At 42.3% G+C, this 22531-nt stretch overlaps 1 protein-coding gene across 10 annotated transcripts in view; it reads right to left on the minus strand.

Moving 5' to 3' along the window:
* The window catches only part of cep112 (centrosomal protein 112), a 130471-nt gene that overhangs the window by 67915 nt on the left and 40025 nt on the right, over positions 1-22531 (minus strand). For 7 of the 10 annotated variants that reach the window (XR_003219967.1, XM_013264798.3, XM_013264800.3 and 4 more), the window contains 4 exons: positions 21812-21891; positions 11062-11197; positions 8516-8623; positions 2598-2780 (listed from right to left, as the gene is read on the minus strand). Coding sequence is in view for 9 of the 10 variants with exons in the window: in XM_013264798.3 (XP_013120252.1) it covers positions 2598-2780; positions 8516-8623; positions 11062-11197; positions 21812-21891 (507 nt within the window). In the remaining variant the exon portion in view is untranslated. The remainder of the gene's footprint in view (positions 1-2597; positions 2781-8515; positions 8624-11061; positions 11198-21811; positions 21892-22531) is intronic. The other 3 variants (XM_025906965.1, XM_013264801.3, XM_013264799.3) reach the window with 3 other exon arrangements.

Here is a 22531-nt window from a genome sequence, read left to right on the forward strand (position 1 = left end):
TCTTTTACAATATTTTCTCTTTAGAAATCCAGTGATTATAAAGGACTGATATGTAAACATGTAAAAGATGACAACTCCTTGCATATGATCGTCCTTCACGCAAAAGTAGCCCCGATAACGCCGCTGTTATTATAAGTGGCGACTACATAGTGGAAGAATCCAGAGTTTCCTGGATGATAAACTCTGGTGGGATGAGGACAATGTGTCCCTGTGTGAGTCGACTCACTGGCTCTGCTTCTCAAACACAAGCCAAGAGACAGGAATGCTATTTATTAGTGTCCCACCACATCAAGGGGATGAGTGGGCATTACTCACCCTGAGAGTGTGTGACAGACATTAGCTGTTCTCTGTCCTTGCCAACTTTTTTAGCTGCAACTGTCCTTCCACTGATTCAAGGAAGACTAAGAGAAAGTGAGAACAGCTAGGCAGAGAAAAAAACAGGGGCCTGAGCCCTATTGCCACAGCAAGCCTTTGAGCTATCTGTTACTGTCATGACTGTCGCTTGATGATATTATGGTCCACTGTTGTCTGAGGGGGAGCTCGGCAACACAAAAAAAGAATGAGCTGTAATACGTCCTGCAAGGAATTGCTCCATACTGTCTGCATACAAGAAAAATAAAAAGTTTTTTAAAATTAAATTCTTATATCACAACTTTCACACATTGTTTTTTAAAAAGAGGCGCATGTAAAGAGCCACGCTAGCAAAGTGATGATATCAGTGTGGCGGAGCTGTAAGTGGAAAAAACAGCTTTAGCACTGCAGTTGTGTTTAATAATAAGTATGTATATAATAGGCATATTTTTAATACATATGTGCTGACAGTCTGCCAGCTCGCTGCTCTTTTTTAACAGCACATCTGTGCATCTGCTCTCACACAGGAAGTCAAACCATCAGTTATCCATCTTTCCATCTTTCAGAGGCCTGAGTGAAAAATCCTGATTTCTGACGCTTTAACATCTGACATTAGGCAGGCGACTGATGTCTCCTGAAAATGCTGCAGGAGCAAACAGGAACTGAGAATATGAAATGAGGACTGGGGAAGTTTGCTTTTTGTCACCTGCTGAGATTGTGTGACTGACATTAGCTGAGATTGTGAGATTTGTCAAACTGCACGTCATGTTGACACGAGCAGGGCGACATGCTATCAGTGGAAATGTCCTGTGGTGACGGCATCTAAAGAAACATCTCAGTTTTTTTTGGTTAGTCTTTTGACACAGCTTCCAGCCTTGAAGATGGTTTAGATTGCAATAACTTGGCTACTGTAGAAGTATACTGATATGGCTAAAAGATATATGGGGTCGATAAAATAATAGTTATAGTAAACAAATCGGAGCGCATCCTGAATTTGGATTCATTTTCAAACTAAGTGGGAGCACTGCATCTAGTTTTAATGTTAAAACTCAAACCGTAGACACAGGATAAACTGATCAAATTTGTCTAATTGGGGAGCTCAGGTGTATATTACTCCTTAAAGGATAACACTGCTGCACATCAGCTTTTACTAGTTCTAGTTTTAAACTATTTTATTCTTATCGCATTTAAAGTTATTGTTGTCTTGTGAGGACAAAAACGAACCAGAAAATAGTCTAGGTTTGATTTCCTCGCCACTCGCGATGAGTGACCAGAGTTGGTGTGAGGAAATTCGGTCCACAAATGTAACAAAAGTCTCTCTGGGCTCCCATCGTCAGCTAACCGCCAATATACAAAATTCTCTACATGCTGCCAATGTTCATTTCATCAAGAAGCCTGAAGAGTCAAATACAAACCCCAGCTGGGGGCTGGTTTGTCGAATGGCTTCCCACAGAGCTCCAATCTTGCCCAGGCTGGAGAGAGGCGAAGACAGTGCGTGATGGGGTCTGAGATGAAACCCTGCTGCTTTGGTTAAATGGTGACCACATAGTCTCTCAGTTGTCAGGGATATCCGTTAATATAGACCCAAAATGTCATACACTCATTGTGGCTGACCATGCTGCAATAAGAGAATAATCGCTGTTTTCCGGAGGGAGATAGCTACCTGTGGTGAAAGGAGAATGGCAGGCAGAAAAATTCACTTTGGTGGGACTAAAAAGTGCTTTACAGGGCGTCCACAATTATCTAAAACACAAATTCAAACCGTGGTTGTGGAATAAAAGCTAGGCACTCAACAGCGTTGATTTCTTCCCCTTTACATAGATACCTGTGGGTCTTTTGGATGTTTGGTCTTTACACTTTACACAAAGCCTGCTGCGATAAAAAGTGAGTTAAAATACAACGGGAAAATTGTTTGAAGTTGGGACGGTGCCATTCTGCGTTTTGTTTATTCCATTTTTATAAAACTTTTTTGTCGCGCGCGACATTGCTTCAAAACGTATTTTAATTCAAACGGCAGCATCTACGATCTTCTGTGTTCTCGCGCTGAACATACGGTTTCTAAAATTATTCGCGCCGCACGTCAATATCTGTCTTGCTTCAAATAAAAAAGTATCTCAACCTGCTGTGCTTTTGAAACCCCAGGAAAACGTCAATGAGCAAAATACAAAATGGTTGTCCACGGGAGACCGGCGGGTCAGCGCGTGTGTGTGTGCGTGCGAGTGCGTGGATCAGTGGAGACCCCCTACCTGGGCATCGCGCTTCCTCCACTCCTGGGTGTGCTGTTGGTGCTGTTGTAGGGCGGCCCTGGCCTGCCTCTCCAGGCTGCTCACCTCCCGCTGGTGCTCCTGGACCAGGCTGTCCTTTTCCGCGCTGTGCTGCTGCTGTAGCCGCGTCCTCTCCTGCTCGTGCTGCATGCGCTGCTCAGCCATCTGATTGGACAAGCAGGCAAAGAGAGACTTCATCAGCCAACACACACTCAGAGCAACCCTGTCGTCATGACAACTTGTCCATCCACCGATCCATCCATCCTTTCTTCGTCCTATTCCGTCAAACCCTCTTCCTCCACCCAAGAACCCCCGTGTGCCAAGCCAAATTTGGCGAAATTGGTAGGAAAGTGCGGGGAGGGGGGAAAAAAAGCGAGAAAAGTTTTGCCGCTTCCTCACGTCGTCAGAGGACGACATGATGTGATGTGTTTACATCTGGCTCGCTCCCCCCGCCCTCCCGCCTCTCCTGCCAATTGTACAGACTGGCCCTCCATGTCCCACTCCTCTCTCTTCAAATCTGTCCCCCTCGTCTTATTCTGGGATCGGCATATAAAAGAGCCGCGAGTTTGGGCTATGCAAGCAAGCTGGTAGGGGTTAGCCATCTGGCTGCAGCAACTACCCAATGCCCCATGCTATGCGCCTGACAGCATGTGAAAATCGGCTTAGGCAATGACTATGATGATTATTATAAACCCAAATTAGAAAAAAAATGGAAAGGGAGGTGAAAGGAGAAGGTGCTAAAATATTCTTGGTATTGTATTATAATCTATGAATTAATTTAACTGATAGCAAATATACGCATATTAATCAAAATCAATTCCATTTTCTCAAAATGTAAATATCTATGCCACCAGAATGTAAGTGAGGTTTATGCTGTTAATGCAGTCAGTGTGTAGTAAGAACCTCAATAAGAAGGCGTGGTTAGCGGTTAAATACACCATAGCAAAGCCTTTAGTCTCAGCAGAGCTGCAATCAGCTACACATAATACAGTAGAGCAAAATAAAACACTTCTAATGGGACGCAAAGCCCCAATTTTTCAGGGCTTAATCATCCTGTCAGCTGAACCAAGTCTGTATTCCATCTTGGCTGTAAGCGGAGTCACCTGCTGAGAGGTGAGCCTTGCCAGTGAAGCTCCCAGCCCCAAGCCCCCAAGCCTTTCCCAGGCTCCGTTCCGTTCCCACTCCCCCATGGCGGGGAGACAAGTGACCCCCACACCATCCCACCGTGCAGGCCCAGTCGGAGCCCTGAAAGGACAGCAGGGGCTTGGGGCCCATTTGCCTCCCTGCTTTGAAGCTAATCCCCCGCACATTGTGCATGACGGCACCCTACCTGGCCTGCCAGAGAAGCGGAGATCAACGGCCTCTGTGCCCGCTGCCTGCTCTATCCATGGCTATATCTTCCAAAGTTGCCTGCTATTCAGAGCAGGTGATGAATGAGGGGCTATCTACAGGAAGCCGGATTCCGTCCCTGGCACTGAGACGAAGGCCACAATAGAAACTTAATTTAGACAGCCAAGAATGTATTCCTCTACATTTGGGGGAACTTTAACTTCAACCTCAGAAAATAGCAATGAAAAGATATATCACTGAATAAAAATGGATTTTATCTCTGAGGCTTAGTTGACGGCATGGTAGAAGTAAACAATTACATACACCCTCAGGATAACCTCACACACATGCCATTTTTCAGAACAGATCAGGACAGCAGGCAGGCGAACACCACACAAAACAAGCGCAACATGTTTCACATGCTGCCGATGATGATGTCTACAGAAAATGCCAGTGACAATTTGCACCGCCTTCACCTCCTTTCCCATTTAACAAAACAACACATGCAAATCAGATCCACAGCTAGAATGCATTGTCCCACACGGAGAGTCAGAATCATACAGCTGTACATTTTAGAGCTGAGGGATTGAGCAGCACGCAGCTGCTTCAAGAACTCCCCAGCAGGACATGCGGTAAGAGAAAGTGGCGGAGGACGTCCTGACTTACTGTTCCTTTCTGCTCAGACTCTCGGCCCATGGGGGGAGGTTTGGAGGAAAGAGGGGATCTCGGGAGAAATTAGGATAAAGAATTGGGCAAGATTGTGGGAAAAAAAGGAAAAAAATTAGAAAAGCACGGAGAGGAGATGACAGAGAGCAGACATAGCAAGGAGCCTGGCTGTGACATCACGTAGCGCCACTGTGGACTAGAGGATGCTGGATGCTGTGGTTCTTAAAGGGACCGGCATGGTGCTTATGAGGGAAGACTAAAACTGGTATGGCACAGCTGGGTGCCGCAGATACAGAGTGAGTCGGGTGTTAATGCACAGCACGACTCCTGTCAGCCTGGACTGACACGGTGGTGTATGTGTGTGAGCTGCATGCCTTGAAGCAGGACAGTGAGGTAATAGGCTTCTTTCAACCCTGGGGAGGGAAATCTGAAATGTTTGGAAAGGCGGAGGGGAGAGGAGGGAGGAGAGCCGAGTAGAACAGAAGGCCTGTCTGGTCTCAGCAGGGGAGAATGGGGTGCATGAAGGCGGGTGGAGAGAGACTGAGGAACAGAAAAAATAAAGACACCTTCAATCTCACTATAGGGTTGTACTGCAACTGGCCACTTTATTTATTGCTGATATACTGTGTTCAATATACGCATCATCTTGTACATCTACATGTAGTTTTGCCTCTGCACACAGAGGATTTTAAATTGAATATTTAAGATATGACAGACTTTCAGCTTAAATCAAAGAGTTAAACAAAATTATCGCATTCACAGCCATTTTTATATGTGTTCCTTCGTTATTATACGACAAATCAAGCAGATGGAATTGAACTTGGATTTGTTAGCTGTTCACTGATTCTGAATTACGGAGGTCATGGTTAGGGTTAGGCTGAAAGCCCACAGAAAAGCTCCAGAGAGATAGCAAAAACTGCAGGAGTGGCCAAATCAGCAATCAGGTACCTTGGTAGAAATAAGGAATGCGCTGCCCAGCTCAGCATCACCAAAAGACTTGAAAGACCATAGAAGACAATTAAAGCGGATGATTGTAGAATTCTCTCTTTGGTGAAGAAAAACCCTTCACAATATCGACCGATATCAGGAAGAGTCTTGAAAAGCTATGTGTATTATTGTCAACGTCTACAGCCAAGAACTTACAAAAAGGTGCAACCCACTCATTACACTCAAGAACAAGACGGCTAGAAAAAAATATATATTTGGATATGATTTGGACAAGATCGGCATGTTCCAGAATGAAGGTACGAGAAACAAATGTAGAAGAAGAGAAAAAGCTCATGATCTAAAACATACCACATCATCTATCAAAGATGGTGGAGGAAGTATTGTAGCATGGGCATGTATGGCCGAGCTATAACTATATATATTCATGTATGGCAGTGTAACTACGTCACTAGTGTTTATTGGTCATATGTCTGCTGATAGAAGTACCAAGATGACATGCACAGGGCTATACTCTGCTCAGATTGACTCAAATGCTAAAAAACGGCCAGACAGCACCTTCGCAGTGCTAAATGGATGATGACCCAAAGCATACTGCAAAAGCAACCACAGAGGTCCTGTTCTTCAATGGCCAAATCATTTACCTGATCTCAACCCAATAGAGCTATTTTTCTGTTGTTGAAAATAAAACTGAATGTAGAGAGACCCATACACAAGCAGCATCTAATAACAGCTGCTGTAAAGGCCTAGCAGGGGATCTCAAGGGAGGATGTTAGTGATGTTCATGGGTTTGAGACTTTAGGCAATCACTGACTGCAAAGGATTTTCATTTCATTTCAGTTTTAAAAACAATCTTTGTATTAAAAATGATCCTAGTTTGTGAAATGGAGAACTGTTTATTACATTAAAGACCGAAATTCCTGAACAGCTAATGCAATACTTCTATTATTATTTCATCACTGGTTAGAAAAAACATTTTTGCTCCAAAATAAATTTTGATAAGTGTTTTTTTTCCCTCCCGTATGATATACTTTTACCAAATTCTTGCAGCTACACATTCTCCCATAGATCTTAACATATTCACTGATACCATTATCACCGGTCGACTTGTACAATAAACCAGCCTGCTTTAGTATTTATTGTTCCAACCTAACATCTGAAGAAAGAGGCCGTTGTGCATTTATAAACTCTCAAGGTCGCGATGAGCCGTTTAATCTTGATATGTCTCCCAGACTGTAAGAGGAAGAGCTCTGTCAGAAACCACGATGTCTGATTGCCTTGGGGGTCAAGTGGAAAACAACTCCTTCGCACACAGATCCCCCCCGAAGCTGCACTTGAGGGAATGTTCTTTTGTGAACATCTGAATGAACTACCTTGACCCCAGAAATCTTGTGAAACCAGCTTTTCTGGAGTGAAAACACAATGTACTCTCACACAGACGTGAGAGAAAGGAAACAAGTAAAGAATGTGGAGTTGCTTCAAAACAATATATAATGTATGTCTAACATTAAGCGGCTGGTCACAGAGTAGCTCATGAATAATAACATGCCTAGGTGTAAAAACACCCCCCTCAAACTCTTTGTAGCAAATGTCCCCAGCTCTCATATCAAAATCATCACAGAGACAGGTCCATTGTTTTCATGTATTTTTTATCTTTATGACAAAAGCCTTTCTGATGTGCCGCTAACCCTATGTGGCTGTCTTCAACTGTCAACTGCACCCCCACTCAGCATGGCAGTGGTTGATAATCGTCACTTCAATGTTTCCTGCAAACCTTTGATCGTTTACCCGTTAGTTATGACTTCTCAGAACAATACGCTGTAGCTGGCATTCAAAACACTGATAAATCTTTGCATTTACTGGATGGTTACATGGGGATGACAGTGTCTTTTAGATGCAAATGCAATCTGTTTAATGGTTTAACCGGCAGTGTCTATTTATATGACGATTTATCCTTGCAGCAGCCAGTGAAGCGCTTTATGTCCCGGCCCTTTATTCAGTTTCCGGGGACGTTTTGAAAAATATTCCAACACACTATAGTCATTATATCTAAGTGGTTTTAAAATATGCTATTTTTTAACATTTTATTTTATAAATGCCATTCTAATTACAAACCCAACTGTTCAGCCATGGAGCAAATCGATAATGAAGCACAGTTTCTCCATTCCTTGGATATAAGACTGGCCTCATATCCCCCCATTTACAACGATCTACAGCAAATTACACGCAACGTAAACTCCATCTGGCCTGGAAATGAGTGTAAGCATGCTTATTAACACAAAGGTTGAGTGCTGTTTTGGTGCCTGGAAAGCAATCATGTTGTGGATATAGATGGGGAAAAAGAGATGTCACAGCCGTTAGCAATATCCACACCCAAAACAAGCGTGGTGTCACATGGTCATAAAGTCTCGTATGGAGTAATCTATATAATGTATTTTTTATTTGATATATAAATACTGTTTACATTTGTTACAGTAACAGAAATAAAAATGACGCTCTTTGCCTCCTACAGTAAGATCAGCCGCCAACACTAATATCGGCTCCTGCGGTTTAATTGAATCTGGTGCGTCTCTATCAGCGAGCCAGATTTCAAATGGGTTGTGAAAATGGTTTCTCGACTCTTAATTGAAGAAGAGTGAGCGAGATGGGGTGATAAGCGGGCTACACATCTTCTATGCAGATTGCGTTACTTTTCAATTGGCAACGTTTAAGATATTTATTGAGCCGGAATCTAAGCTTAATCTAAAACATGCCCCTTATCATGAGAAATTAATCAGACGGAACAGATGGGGAGGAATAACAAGGCTGCTCCAAATGGATGTCAGTCGCCCGTTAGCTGTCTCCAATAGACCGAGTGCTCGCTGATAATAGAGTGAAGATAACATGATGATGGCGATGACGGAGACGAGATGAGCACAGAAGTAAAGAACAATTGCACAGTGAGTTAGAAACTCACAGACCTGCTGCTCGAACTTCTGTCTGAGGTCGTCGAGTTGCTGCGAGAACTCTTTGGCCTGCTTCTCCCTGAGGGACCTGGAGCGCTTCAGGTCCTCCTCTACCTTCTCCATCTGAAGGCATTAGAAGAATCCAGCACGTAAGTTCATTAATTATGAGTTCACAAGGCTGGACATATACATATATGTATATTTAGAAATATCTCTGCAGAATCGCAAGTACAGTAAATCTCATACACCAAACTACCAGAATAACACCCGGGATCTGCAGGAAAGTGGGGCTCCGGGAATATTTGTCTTTTAATTGGAGATTAATGAAGTGCCACTGGGAAAGAACACAACGAATTCCTGTGATGATGCTGGAATGACGCAGCATGCTGATATACTAATCTACTCAAACTGAAATCTAAATAATTTGCACTGTTACGCAAGCAGTTCACATCAAAATTTATAAGCCTTTGTCTTTGTGTTTTCGTGGAAAAAGGGATTCCGCAGTATTTACCCTATACTCCACTTCCTCGCACTCTACCTTTTTCAGATTTTCCTGTTCAGGTGACGGTAATCAGCAACAATTGGAAATGCAATTTGCTCAAACGCCTCTGTATTTGGGCTACGCTGTGTGTAACGCTCAGGAAATGCTAAATGTGTTTTGATTAATCCATTTAAAATGCCGAAGCCTCCTTTGAACTATGCGCGCAACAGAGATTTGATTCTGCGTGCTGCTTCTTCTTCTTCTTTAAAAAAAAAAAAAAAAAATCAAAATAGGGCAGACTCTTTCCTTTAAAGTGAGCTCTAAAAGTGAGATGCTGATTTTAAAATGAGAGACAGACAGAGAGAGGAAGGGGGTGATACAGATAATCCATTAGATATAACTCCGTCTGCAGACAGAGAAAGAGAGAGAAGATGACGAGAGGATGGATGGGTGATGGAAGGAAGGAAGGGGGAAAAAGGAGAGTAAAAACTTCTTTTGAAGTTCTTTCTGCAACATTAAAGCCTTAGCCGGAGAACGTGATGCAGCGATGCACAAGTGGGGTGGGGAGGAAAAGAAGAGGAAAGAGGGGGGGTGAGGATGACAGGGATGCAGGAGAGACTGCTCCCCTCTCCCATGGCTTTGATGTGGGCTGAGGATAAAGTCAGATTGGAGATCAGGATGCCAAGGGGGGCTCAACGGGAAAAGAAAGAATGAGCAACAGGATGGAAGGATGAGAACATCAGAAAAGAGTAGCAGGATGAAGTGGCACACCGATATAGACATTTTCCAAGGCATCGCTCGCCACACATGTGGCCCTGAATTCAAGTAGCAAGAACAAGAAAGAAAGAAGGCAAACAGAAGTTCTGTCTTCCTGCACAAATATTTAAAAATATTCAGCGTTGTGGCACCGATCCAAAAGAGTCTACTCGCAATAACACAAAAACTTCAAGAAGGTCCCAGCTTCGACAACCCCTGAATATGTTTTATTACTTGAATGGCATCTTCTTCTTCTTCTTTTTTTCAGTGAGGGGGGGGTCTACTATTTTCTGCTCAGATGCAAGCAGCACACTTTCTTTCTTCTTCTTCTTCTTTACTTTTTGAAATACAAGGGGGTATTTTAAATTCAGGCTCGGGAAATAACGTTTAGTTTGTTTGCCCACAAATATCCAAAACTCCCACTCAGACATAATAATGATTAGCCATTTAAAATACATAAAAAAAAATCATCAGCAACTAAAACTTAATAATCTCTCCAGCATTGGGCCCTTTAAAACATTTAGGACCACACTCAGTGCAGCCTGGTCAATACTGCACACACGCAGTATAGCCAGAAATGCTTGACAAAAGCGCCTATAGCTAAACTGACTTGTAAAACAGCATCAGAAGTTTTCGAGCCGAGTGCGTATCGATTGGAAGTCTCTCCCAATAAGCAGCAGCCCACGCAGCGAGGGAGCGCTGATCGCGAGGCAGGCCCGACGTACTAATTAGTCTGCCTGCTTAATGCGGCGTGACCTGCTCTCCTCTGGAACCTGACCAGCCTACGTCACGCCCACTGACAAGAAGAGAGTTCACCGTGCGATAGCGGTGAAGTGAATACACCTGCTTAATGAGCAGGATTACAAATAATTACATTCATTTGGAATGACTGGATGGCTCAAAAAAGGGCCTGAGGTTCTTGGCTCTTGCATATAGATTTTTCAGCGTAAGAGCAAAGGTGCTGGAAAAATGATGCCTTGCAGAATATGTTCTCTGTGGTTAGGCTGAAAAAATATAAAGAGTGTGTGTGTGTGTGCACATTGTTCTGGTTATTGCCAAGCAGGCAGCTCACTCCGCTTGCGGTACAGCAAACCTGACACAGGGTTACAGTTAAAGTATGTGTGCATGTGCAAACACTAATCTGTTTTGGCACACAACAGGAAACACAAACATTGCACAAGAGGAATGTGCAGTCCTCGCATGAATATGGATGCATTCGTGTAACAGAAAACAGGTGTGTGTGGATGCCAGCCCGTGTTCGCTCGCATGCATTGTGATTACGGCGTGTGCTGCTCGTTGCGCGCGCTGATGTGTGTTATCGGACCTGCAGTTTCATGTCAGCGTAGGCCTTCTCAGAACTGAGCTCCACCTGTTTCTTGAACTGCTCCAGTGCCATATCTGCCTGCTGGATGTGCTGTCTTTGGCTCTCCCTGGCTCTGTCCAGCTGGCTCTCCTTTTCCCTTCAAACCAAACACACACAAATGAATACACACTATGTAGGCATAGAAACACAATTGCAGACAAGAAATCCAGAAATAGTTAAGAAAGAAAGTAAACTTTTATTTTTTGTAGAACTTCTCAAAACAGTAGTTACATAGTAAAAGAAAGAGAACTAAGATAGACTTAGAAGCAGAAAATCATCACTGTTCTTTTTGCATACACTCTATCAGGTTTCGTTAACCCTTTAAAACCTGAACCGTGAAATAATTGCCATATTATTTTGCTAAATTCGAATTTTTTGAAAATGGAGCATTTATGGAACCTGAGGACAAATTAACAACCAATTAAATAATGACATATTAATTTGCATATATGAGTTTTAATTTGCTACAGCTGACAATTTTGGCAATTTAATGATTATAAATGTATTGTGAAGTTTATTTAGGTTCACTGATAATATAGAAGTTTTAAAAACTCAGAAACACTCATGTATCAAACACGATAGACTGAGCTTTAATGTGGTGCTTTCTCTCAACATCAATCATGAAATATTCAACAAACAACAAATTTCTTGTCCCATGTTGAACGACGTGTGAAGATTTTCCATGATCCTTCATTATTGTTCACTCTGTCTTAAATTAAAATAAGTCACTTTTTGCATGCGGTATAGCCTCGCTCATCGGAATGCGTGGCTGTATCTTCCAGGCAGGCATGCTGATGCTACTGCCGGCAAATGTCAGGTCACAGGCTTCCAAGAGGAGAGGGACTGACAGGCACACTGAGAGGGATGGCCTCATACTGAGAACTGTCAGAGCCCAGCCAACAGGCCCAACCGCAACATCATATACAATGTAGCTGTCAAGCTTAACGCACAGAAGGTAGGTGGGGAAGGGAGTGTGTCTGGGCGGAGGGATACAGAGTAGAAAAAAATGACAGCGCTAGAAGCCAGGGAAGTGTGTGAAGGTGTTATTTTTGTAAACAGCTTTCAAATTTCTGTCCGTCCATCCACTACACCTGCTTATGCGGGAGGGTAGAGCTGGGCAGGAGACACGTGACACCACGAACAGGCTGTCAGTCAATCACGAGACTGACACCAGACAATGTTCCTGCTGACATTCAAACCTAGAGATGCAAATTAACCAAATATTTTTGGAGTCAGGTTAAACTTCTTGCTCTAAATTTGCACCTCTTTGCATATTTTTTGGTTTATTAACTGATAAAATAAAAAAATAACAGAAATAAAGGCAGACATAAGAAAATACACAGGTATATGCAAAATATTAAAAACTAAAAAATTACTAAAGAATTAAAAATAAATATACGGCAGACTTATTGACACACGTTTGCTATTATAATACGATTCTATACTCAATATTGTGACAAAACTCTGTTGTCACCAATGACTTCGACTCAGACTTGACTGTGAACAATAATGCGCAAAAGCATGCACATCTGTTCTGCCACCTCCAAGTGTTTGTCACATGATACCCACACTAGATTTTGAAGTGTTGGAATTTGGCAGAATCACTCATCTCTTGCATGACACTTCTTGATGAAACCATGTTGACAAAACCCAACCAAAAAAACCCCCCAAAACCTGGAAAATATTATCCCCTTACACTTGTATAACGTTTGTATTTTAATGACGCCACACGTGCTCCTCACATGTGTGGCGTGCACGAACATAGTCTGAATAAACAACTTAAGAATTGCGCACCCGGGTTTAAAAACACCAAAAAACCGATCAGAATAATTTAACGACAGCATCTGTTATCCATGTACAGTGCATAAATGGGATTTTGCTAAAAACAGAATTGCGTGAATTGATTTAATTTTCACAAAAAGTAACACTAAATGTGCAACTGCAACAACGGTCACATGTCCTGCAGCCACTATTTCAACGCTTCAAGATGCTTTATCTGATTAAAGCACAAACAGCACGATATCAGGGGGGACAGTATGACTGACTGTGCACTTTTCGCTCTTTACAGCGTGCCTTATGCAGTGCTTTGAGTATAAGTGAATGTGTGGCTGTGTTTTTCTGCTCCCTTGTAAATTGCTACTCTAAGAGGGTATGGATAATTATTCCCTCTGGACAGACAAGCAGCAGCAAGAATGAATTTCTGGCCAGTGGGACTTTAAACCAATTAGAAGTACAACTATTACTAAATTACAACAGGCACACATCGGGTGGTGGTGGTGGTTGTAGGGGGAGGCACTATGCTCCATGCATTTATCTGTACTTCACAAAGCAGGAAGGCTGTCAAAAGCAGCACGATTATAAGCATCTGTGCACAACTTACAAAATAAATAAAATTAAATGAAAAATTGGAAGTACATCTAAAGAAAGGCATATAGTGTTTTGCAGCTTTGTAAAGTGGTTAATCTCTTCCTGTAATCAAAGAAACAACTTTAGGTGTTTATAAAGACAGAACTGAAACAGAGGCGATAAAACCCCCCCCAGAAAAAACAGAGGAGGCAATAAAATAAAAAAAATTAAAAAAACAAAACAGCAGAGAACAAAAGCAGAGGATTGAGAAAGGAATGTGCAAGCTTTCTCTCCTCTTTATAGCGTTCTGTCTCTTTGTAATTTTGGTTTCTCTCATGTTGGACATCAAACGACAAAGTGTTTTTTTTTGCCTCTTTCCCAATTTTGTGTACTCTGTAATTATTAATCAGTCTCGTTGCACGACTGCCTTCCGGACTTAGACAGACACAAAGGATATGTGGGGAGACTGAGATGGAAAAAAAGAGAAAAGAAAGAGGAAGATGGAAAAAAGGATGTCACAGAAATAGCAAGTTTTTTTAAAACTTCCTAGAGGAGAGCGTAGAGAGAGTGAGGGAGACAAAAAAAAGAATTGGGTGTGTGTCTCGCTTGAGAGACGACTGAGCCTGCGTGTGCGTGCGCGCTCACGTGCGTGCACAGAGGCCTTTGTTCATGAGCCACAATCCCAAACTCTCTGTGTGACTGACAACTCTACTCAAGGAGTGCACTATGAGTAAGTTGGAGCTGGCTGCTGGGCCTATACCTCAGAGGATACACAGGAAGAAAAAAAGTGACTGCAGCTAACTTCAAGTACGTGACAGATTGAAACATATTATGCTCTTAAGCTGAGGAGAGCAGGTGAACACTTGGCGTCTTCGGGGAATCTCGGGAGCATAACTGTGTGTGTGTGTGTGTGTGTGTGCGCACGTGTGAATGTGTGTGGTCACTACAGCGGTAGACAGCGTGTCACCATCAATAACAGAGCAACGAGGGTGAGATGAGAGGACAGCGAAAAAGGAGTCAGGGAGGCCTGGCAGAGAGAAATGGAGAGGGAAAGGGAAGGAGAGGGGTGCCAGCGCCAGGGCGGCCTGTTGGCTTTAAATGGATCTCTGGTCAGAAAAGTGGAAGGAGAGGAGGCTCAAATTAAAGATGTGCCTTCGCTAAAGAGGAAGTCCTCTTATCCCTCAATCCTTAAACAGCTGTTTAAAGGGGAGGAAGAGAGGGCGGCAAAGAGAGAAGAGTGTTTGTGTACTAGAGAGGGTGAAGGAGCTTCCGCCATCCAGCCGCCTGGCAGACAGGAGGGGTGCGGGGATGCCGGCATATTCCGGACTCCTCTGACCACACGGTGCCACGTGCCGCCTGTGCGAGTGCGCAAGCACATGGCGCATACACAATGAAGTTACTGTATACAGGCTCGCGCATGCAGTTGACACAAAAGCACCCACTGACGTCTGTGCACAAAGACGAAACTCTTAATTGCTTATGCAAATATTCTTTTCATGTAAGCAAGAGTATTTAAGAATTGTATGGGCTGTGATGTGGGTGGAGCAGCACATGGAAAAGACTGACAAACAGACTAGAATGCACGCTTGCATGTGGATGCCGCTGGTCTCTAGCATAAAAAGCCAGAGAGTCAGTGTGAGTGTGTGTTTGTGTGTGTGTGTGAGAGAGAGAGCCAAGTGCATGTGAGTGCCTCCACATCTGCGTCTGTGAGCTCATCCAAACGGAATGATAACGAATCCACAGACACATCAAAGGGGCTTGGAAAAAAAAAGCGAGAGCACATAAAAAGAGAGAAAATGCAAAACTGAAATATTCAGCGCCCTCTGAAGAAAAAATAAAACAGGCTTGGTTTTCATCTGCATCCCCAGAGAAAGAAAGGGAGAGAGAGTGGGAAAAAAAGAAGACAGAAACAGACACAGAATAAGAGACAGACCACAAATAAGTGAACACAAAAGAGAGATAGCACAAGGGCAAGAAAATATTAAAGGCAGAAAGGGTAGAAAAGAGGGAATAGAAAACAGAGCATCGTCGAGCTGGATGGCTTTAAAGCCAACCTACAGTTCTGGCCCTGTTTATGAGCAGCATTTCACTTTAATAAATTAAACAAAAAAACAGCCACAAACGTAAAGAGCACAGCCCTCCGCCTACAGTGGCATCTACGCATGTAGTCGTCCGGGTGCCTGCAGGGAACAGTTGCCTCGGTAGCATCTTTAAAGACACGACTGTTGACCTTTATTTTTTTAATTTAAGCCCCAACCTTCTAGCAGTTTGCCCAGCCCCAAAGATTTTGCGGCAAAACGATGAATCAAAGACGCAACAACTCAGTCGAATAATCAAAAAAACAAAAAAAACCAATTCAGAATTAAAGCTTCGCTCAAAGGCAACCGCTTTCCAGTTTTTCTCAGTCAAGCTGAATATTTTGTGGAGCAAAAATAAGACACACATCAATTGGCCAGCAGAGATGCTACATTTTGAATATATTTCAGTATTTTCTGATACATCTTAGACCAGATCAGTCACGGAAATACGCGACAATGCAATAACTAAGTAGCTGATTTCCACATCTTGGAGAAGTTGCAAAGGGAATCGCTTTGGAGCGCTTTGCTCGAGAACTAGAAGGATATGACATCTGACATGATGACATTTCAAACTTTCCTGTGAAGTTTATGCTCTCGCATAATCCCCGGAGAAGAAGACGAAGAAGAAAAAAACGACTTTACCTCACACTAGTTAGTGAGTCGTACCTCAAAAACACCTAAACACCAATAAGGAGACAGAATAATGAATCTGGTGCAACACACACTGGCAGAAGCAGTATGTAGGTGGATAAACATGGTGGGTGGGACGGAGCAAAAAGAGACAGAACAATATATGTTTGTCATTGTTCAAACCAGCTCTGGAGCTCGCTCAGTTCCAAGGCGTTAAAGAAAAAGTTGTTCCCTCCAAAAAACTTGCCGCTTTAGTGTAGCGCAGACACGCCGAGGGAAGGCTGTTATTTGTGCTCTCTATACATCTGATTCAAACTACAGCAATAAAAAACCAAATGGAGCCATTTTTCAATAAAAGTTTGAGATAAATCCAGGAAAATGTTGTTCTACGTTGGTTTTCCTGTCTCTGCTGTTGGCTTAAAACCTATTTGGCTTTACGAATTATGCACACTACAATGGAAATATGCTAAATCAACTAGGCACAAGTCCCTAAAGTAAGACTACTGTATTTACATATCCCAAACATAATGCAGTGGAAGATGAAGTTGAGTGAAACAATGAAAGCCCTGAAGACAATCTGTGCAGTCTGAACCATCAGCTATAAGCGAGCCTGCTGGTCTAAATTCAGACTGTCAGCGTAGATTTGGAAGAAAACAAGCTTCGCGTAGAAATGCCAAGCTTGGTTTCGAGTGACGACCGTGAAAGCAGGGAAAACCAATTAAAAATCATTAAACCAGGATATAAAAATGTCAGAACATTAAGTGATGGGGTGATTAAATATGACAAATTACAGCTGAATAAATACCCAGAATTACTGCTCATTTTTATTCATTATCTACTTTACTAATTCAGTATTCAGAAATAGGAGGAAATACTTGTTAGACGACTCAGTTATATCCTTGCAGTGGTGTCTGATTAGTACAAGCCTGAATAATAAACATGTAAATAAGTATTCATTTAAAAAAATCTAGTGATAATTAACTCAAAGAAACACTGAGATACAAAATCTATTTAAAGGGCAGAATATTCCTTTTGTCAAATCTGTAGTATTGAACTGACGCTTAACCCATTCCCAACTCCCCCTTTCAAAGTAGTTATCATGGGAGTTGATACTGAGCCCAGCTGAAGCTTCTCAATATTCAGGATCCATACCTCCACCTGCTCCTCCTGCACCTGAACATTAACTGTGCTGCTCGATGGCCCCTGCTTGGCTACCTCTGGTCCCTCTCAGGACCCCCACCCCTATTTCCCTCCATCCCTCCTGTCATGGGAGAGGAATGCTGAGAAAGATAAGACCACTTCAAACACACCCAGTTGTAGAAAATGTGCACACACACACCAGCATGAAAGAAGGCATTGGATGAATCCTTTATCTTTAAGAGTAGAGGGACATGCATGAGGGACCCTATCTCATGCATGCATATGGGTATGCATGCACAAACGCCGTGAAGGTGAACAATGACACGCAGCCAGAAGGAAACACGCGTTATCAGCCAGAGCAACTGTTGCTAAGAGCTGATTAGAGAATAAACAGTGAAAAAAGGCTTTGTTTACAAAAAAAAAAAAAAAAAATCAACATTGGTAGTGAAGCAATGAACTTTAAACTAGAGATGGATTGTTAAATAAATCAAAGACTGAAACATCATATTAATGATGGCGTATGTGAAACTGGATAGCCGCTCACAGTCAGGTGCTACTTCAGCCACTCCAAAGTGTAAATAATCAGAGAGACAAAACCAAAGTTTGCACCACGCCTTAGTAAAGACGTGGTTTTGTTTAACCCAGCTGGGATACAAGCTCTAGGAAGGACAGCATGAAGGACAGCATGAAAAATAAAATGATGCCAGCGTCTCAGAGAGAAAAGAAACGCCATAATCTACAACCTTTTCCTTTTTCTAAAAATTCGAGTGGTTTTCTATTTCCCCAAATTGTGATTTGGAGGTCGTTGTTGCAAAAGCAGGCAAGCTGTTCCCCAGATGAGCTCCCTCCTCTCTTTACTACCCCATCCACAACCACCACTATCTGTGGTGTATCTCTCCATCTCCATGCTAATGCCCTGTAATGATCTGAGGCACGTTGGGATGAAAGAAAAGGAGAGAAACTTGTTCCCAGCGCAGCTTTGTAGTGCTTTCTGTTGTTGTTGCCATAGTAACACAGACCAGGAACTCAAACTGACACAGCAATGCTTATTTGCATGGCAGGACAAGAAGATAATATTCTTCTTAGACTTTGAATGGGTATCACTTACTTATGCTACATATAAATAATCAGATCCATTAAAACTTTACAATCAGTAGTTGCATCAACTTATTAAGAAAAAAAAATCAATTTGTGGATTTTTTAAATATTTCTTTTTATATAGACAAAGATTGTTAATAATAAATCTATGTTCACACAGTCTGCATGGATCATTGTGCATGCATTATACAGATGCATGTATCACACAGCATCTGAAGGAGGAGGCTTCTTGAGCAGTTCTATTTGTTTAATTTTATCATTCATCCTCCAATCTTCACACACGCACACACTCACACACAAACCTGCGTGCGGTCTTGCTTTGACTTTGAAGTTCTGCTGGATCGCCTTTAAAGGCCGACAGTGTTGCCACGGCAGCAGGCAGGTAGCACACATCAGGCTGCTCAGTGTGTTCGAGAAAGTGTGTGCGTGTTTGTGTGTGTGTGTGTATGCAGCCTGAGTATTTAATTAGCTAAGAGCCCAACGGGCCACTTGCCGTTTTCAGTGTTTAAACGAGGGAATGACTGGCTCGTTACTGATACTAACAACAAGGATAATTTATGCACAAACAGATCTGTCTGCTGTGTTTAAGGACGTTCTCTGTAGCTGGGCTGACAATGACAAGCAAACAATAAGAAAACACAACCATCAGTGTCCTGTTATGATATTTACACCGATATTTACTAAATGCTACAAAAATGTGTTTTCTTGTTGCATCATGGTGACTGAAAGAAAGGAAGAAGAGTAATAACAACCATATAATCTTTTCCTCAAACAGCTACAGTGTTATTGTTAGAGTGTTTGTCTAAGACCACTTTGACCATAGAAGAAGAACCCTGGAAGACCTTTGGGTTTCTATTATGCTACAACAAACGGCTGAAAACCACTGGGGGTGAGTGATGGCACTGTGGCACGCTTGGGCCATGTATGGCTGGAACTGGAGCTACGGTTGCTGAATAGGCTGAGCCGGCGCTCTGTTTAATTGTGCAGAACATGATCTAGTCTTGCCATAGAAACTATAATCTGCTTGTGGCCAAGTAATATGGTCCTGTATGGAATTAATTACCCAGTGGAATGTACTGACTGGCTCGCTGGTTGGTTTGCTGATTGTCTGGAGTCTGCTGAAGTCGAACATTTCAACATATGCAGCTCTGGATAGAAGAGAGTGTCGAAGCTAAAGGAGTTAGAGTAGGATGTGGCATTTAGAGTAGATTACATGTTGTTTTCCCCTACAGTAGGCATTCTGAAACATTGTAGCTACAAGTTTAATTAGCAACACTATTTAGGTGTGGCTACATTCCATTTAGGTAAAGCTGTTTCATTAAAAGGCATTTGTGCACCACAAAAACTCCTTGAACCACGCAATGTACGTGAGCTATCATTATTGGAAACAGTTAAATCTGCACTTTCAACGCTCAACACAACTGTCTTGAAGCAGGAGCTGCAGCAGTATATCATGCTGAAAACATAGTGAATGTGTTAGCAAAGCGTTGTGTATTTAACAATCAGACAGGCCCAAAGAAGCACTGACATTTCTCCCCTTCAGACATCCTTTACCACCGTTCGATTGCGTGTCCTTAAAAGTTGTCACAGCAGTTTTCTGAATGTGTTGCAGACACATTAATGGAATGCACATGCTTAAGACTCCATATGTCTTTGAGCTTCTTTGTGCAGCTCACTAAAAACTTGATTGTTGTGGACCACTGGGCTCCATAATGTTTGTATATGTACCTTAGACCAAACATACCAACAACATAGCATTATTAATGTTATTAATATTTCTCATCTTATCCTTCATTGAATCCTCATCCTTGCTGGATGTCGTCACTTAGTCAAATTTTTTGGCACTTTTCCACAGATGCTGGAGAATATGGCTCATCTTGGACATCTTTTTAATACTGTTCGCCTTTCATACTTCTATGTAAACTTCTTCTTCTTTTTTTTTTAAACTTGAGCCACAGTGAGTTTTAGTTTTTACTTTTCTTTCTTAACCACTTTGAATCCAGAGGAAGCACTTAATCCAATGCCTATTTTGTGTCTGCACTAATTTTTTGAACATTTCTAAAGAGATATTAGTGACTGAGGACCAGTCTGGATGGCAGAAAGGGTTGAGGGCGCACATACACATAGGTCTTCCTTCTGGCAACAACGATGGGGAGAACTAAACAATCCAAAAGTGTATTTACCCTTCACTAGAGTGACACTGACAATGTTCAGTAATCGTATGAGTATGTCTGAGTGAAGCAATCATGTATATAAATGACAGAATATGGTCACTTTAACAGATTTCACAATTGAGCAAAGATGGGTATCTCACTGACTTAAAAAGAGCATATTTATTGAAGCTGTGTTACAGGCCACCCTCACTTACTCCTGTGGGAAATATATGGCTTTTTAGTTTATTCAAAACAGCTGTATGCTGCATCTGGAAACGGGACTGATGAGAATCATGAGACTGAATCAAAACAAATTGCTGAATGGTGGTAGTAAGCTGAGTGGGGGCTGAGGAAAAGTGCAGAATTAAACAAGAACTGTTGGTGGATTCACCTCACATCATCACTTTGCCATTTTATCAATTGTTGATATCAAATATTGATTAGTGTAGCTTTCATGTTTTTTAAATTTCTTGACCGAATGTGCATCACCCCATAACACTCTTTAATATTAACCAATACCCAGGCTGTTTCTCTTCCATTAAATATCAGCCGTATGATTCTGTCAAAGTCGACAGTTTTGTTTATCAGCTTTCATTAGTATAGAGACTACTCGGTTTATACAATAGGATTAGGTTTGCCAGTTTTCATCAAGTCATCACAAACACCAATCACATGTGAAGTTCTGAGACTTTCAAGGCTCTCAACTCAGTACTAGTTTCAGTTATAAGAAGAGATCAAAGAGAGCGTGCAAGGGTTGACTTGTTAAAGCCAAACTCCGCCTTAAATCAGAATTCATACACGCTGTTTTTATGATCAAAGACTCAAAGTCAGTAGACATAAACAACTCCTTTTAATAAAGTCTGAAGCCACAAAATCGAGGCCCAAATCTGTGATATTAATGACTCTAAAAAAAAAAAAAAAATCATGCTCGCTAACATTAGACATGTTGGAAACTTTGCTGCCGGTTTCAGTACAGATAGTGATAATGCACCATGACTCTCCATGTACCTGCCACAACCCCAATGTGACAACGTCGGAATATGACTGGTTTGGTATTGTGGTTTGTGCCTGAAAATCTGCCTGAGTGTCCTTTTACTCCTCATTCTGTTGGACTTTTGAAAAACTTCTGATGCTGAAATGCTGATGAAGTATCTTAAACAGACTAAATAATTACCAATGGAGTCTAAAGCATAGACCCAGGACGTAATTACCTATGAAACGTCTTTAATTCAACACAACTCTCTGTTTAGCCTTTTCCCATCATACCTGAGTGCTTCTTCCAGTTTGGCTATCTTCCTTTTAGCCTCTGCCTTTTCCTTCTCTGCCTCAGTTTGAAGTGCCAAAACCTTAGACAGATAGAGAGAGAGAGGGAGGAAGAGGGAGCGAGGATGAGAGTATCGGAGGAACAGAGAGAGAGGTGCGAGTGAGTGCAAAAGCAGACACCATCAAACATCACTCAAGGAAACTCTTCTGCCTGTGACCTTGTGCATCTGGTCTCGTCTCTTCTATCACCCCATCAAAAGTACCATCTGAGCCCATCCCGCCTGCCTTAGAGGGCCTCTCAATCTGGATCTATGGCAGCCATATGGGCCCTTCTCATGTCCAGATACCATACCACAGTCTAATTCTTGTGTATCCTTTAGCACTCCTCGGGAGCGGAGCGAGGAATCTTTCCAGAGTAAACAAAAAGGAAAATGAACAACGGACTCGTCTGTCTTTCATTCCCCTGTCACCTCGTGAAGTAAAGAAAGGAAAGGAAAAGGTAGGAAAAAAAATACAGGTGGATTACGAGGACAAAAAAAGAAAGAAAAATACACACACACATCAAAACCAATCCACTGAGGGAAGCTTAATTTAAATCCTCCTTGACCCCAAATAAAGAACACACAGGCTTGCTAAGTTTTTGCAGGTGTATCACTCACAGGCAGCCAGATGTGTATGCCAGCCTGCCATCAAGATGTGGCACTTTGAAGATGACCCAGCTGC

The sequence above is a fragment of the Oreochromis niloticus genome, linkage group LG4, assembly GCF_001858045.2.
Source record: "Oreochromis niloticus isolate F11D_XX linkage group LG4, O_niloticus_UMD_NMBU, whole genome shotgun sequence".
Taxonomy (NCBI): Eukaryota; Metazoa; Chordata; class Actinopteri; order Cichliformes; family Cichlidae; genus Oreochromis; species Oreochromis niloticus.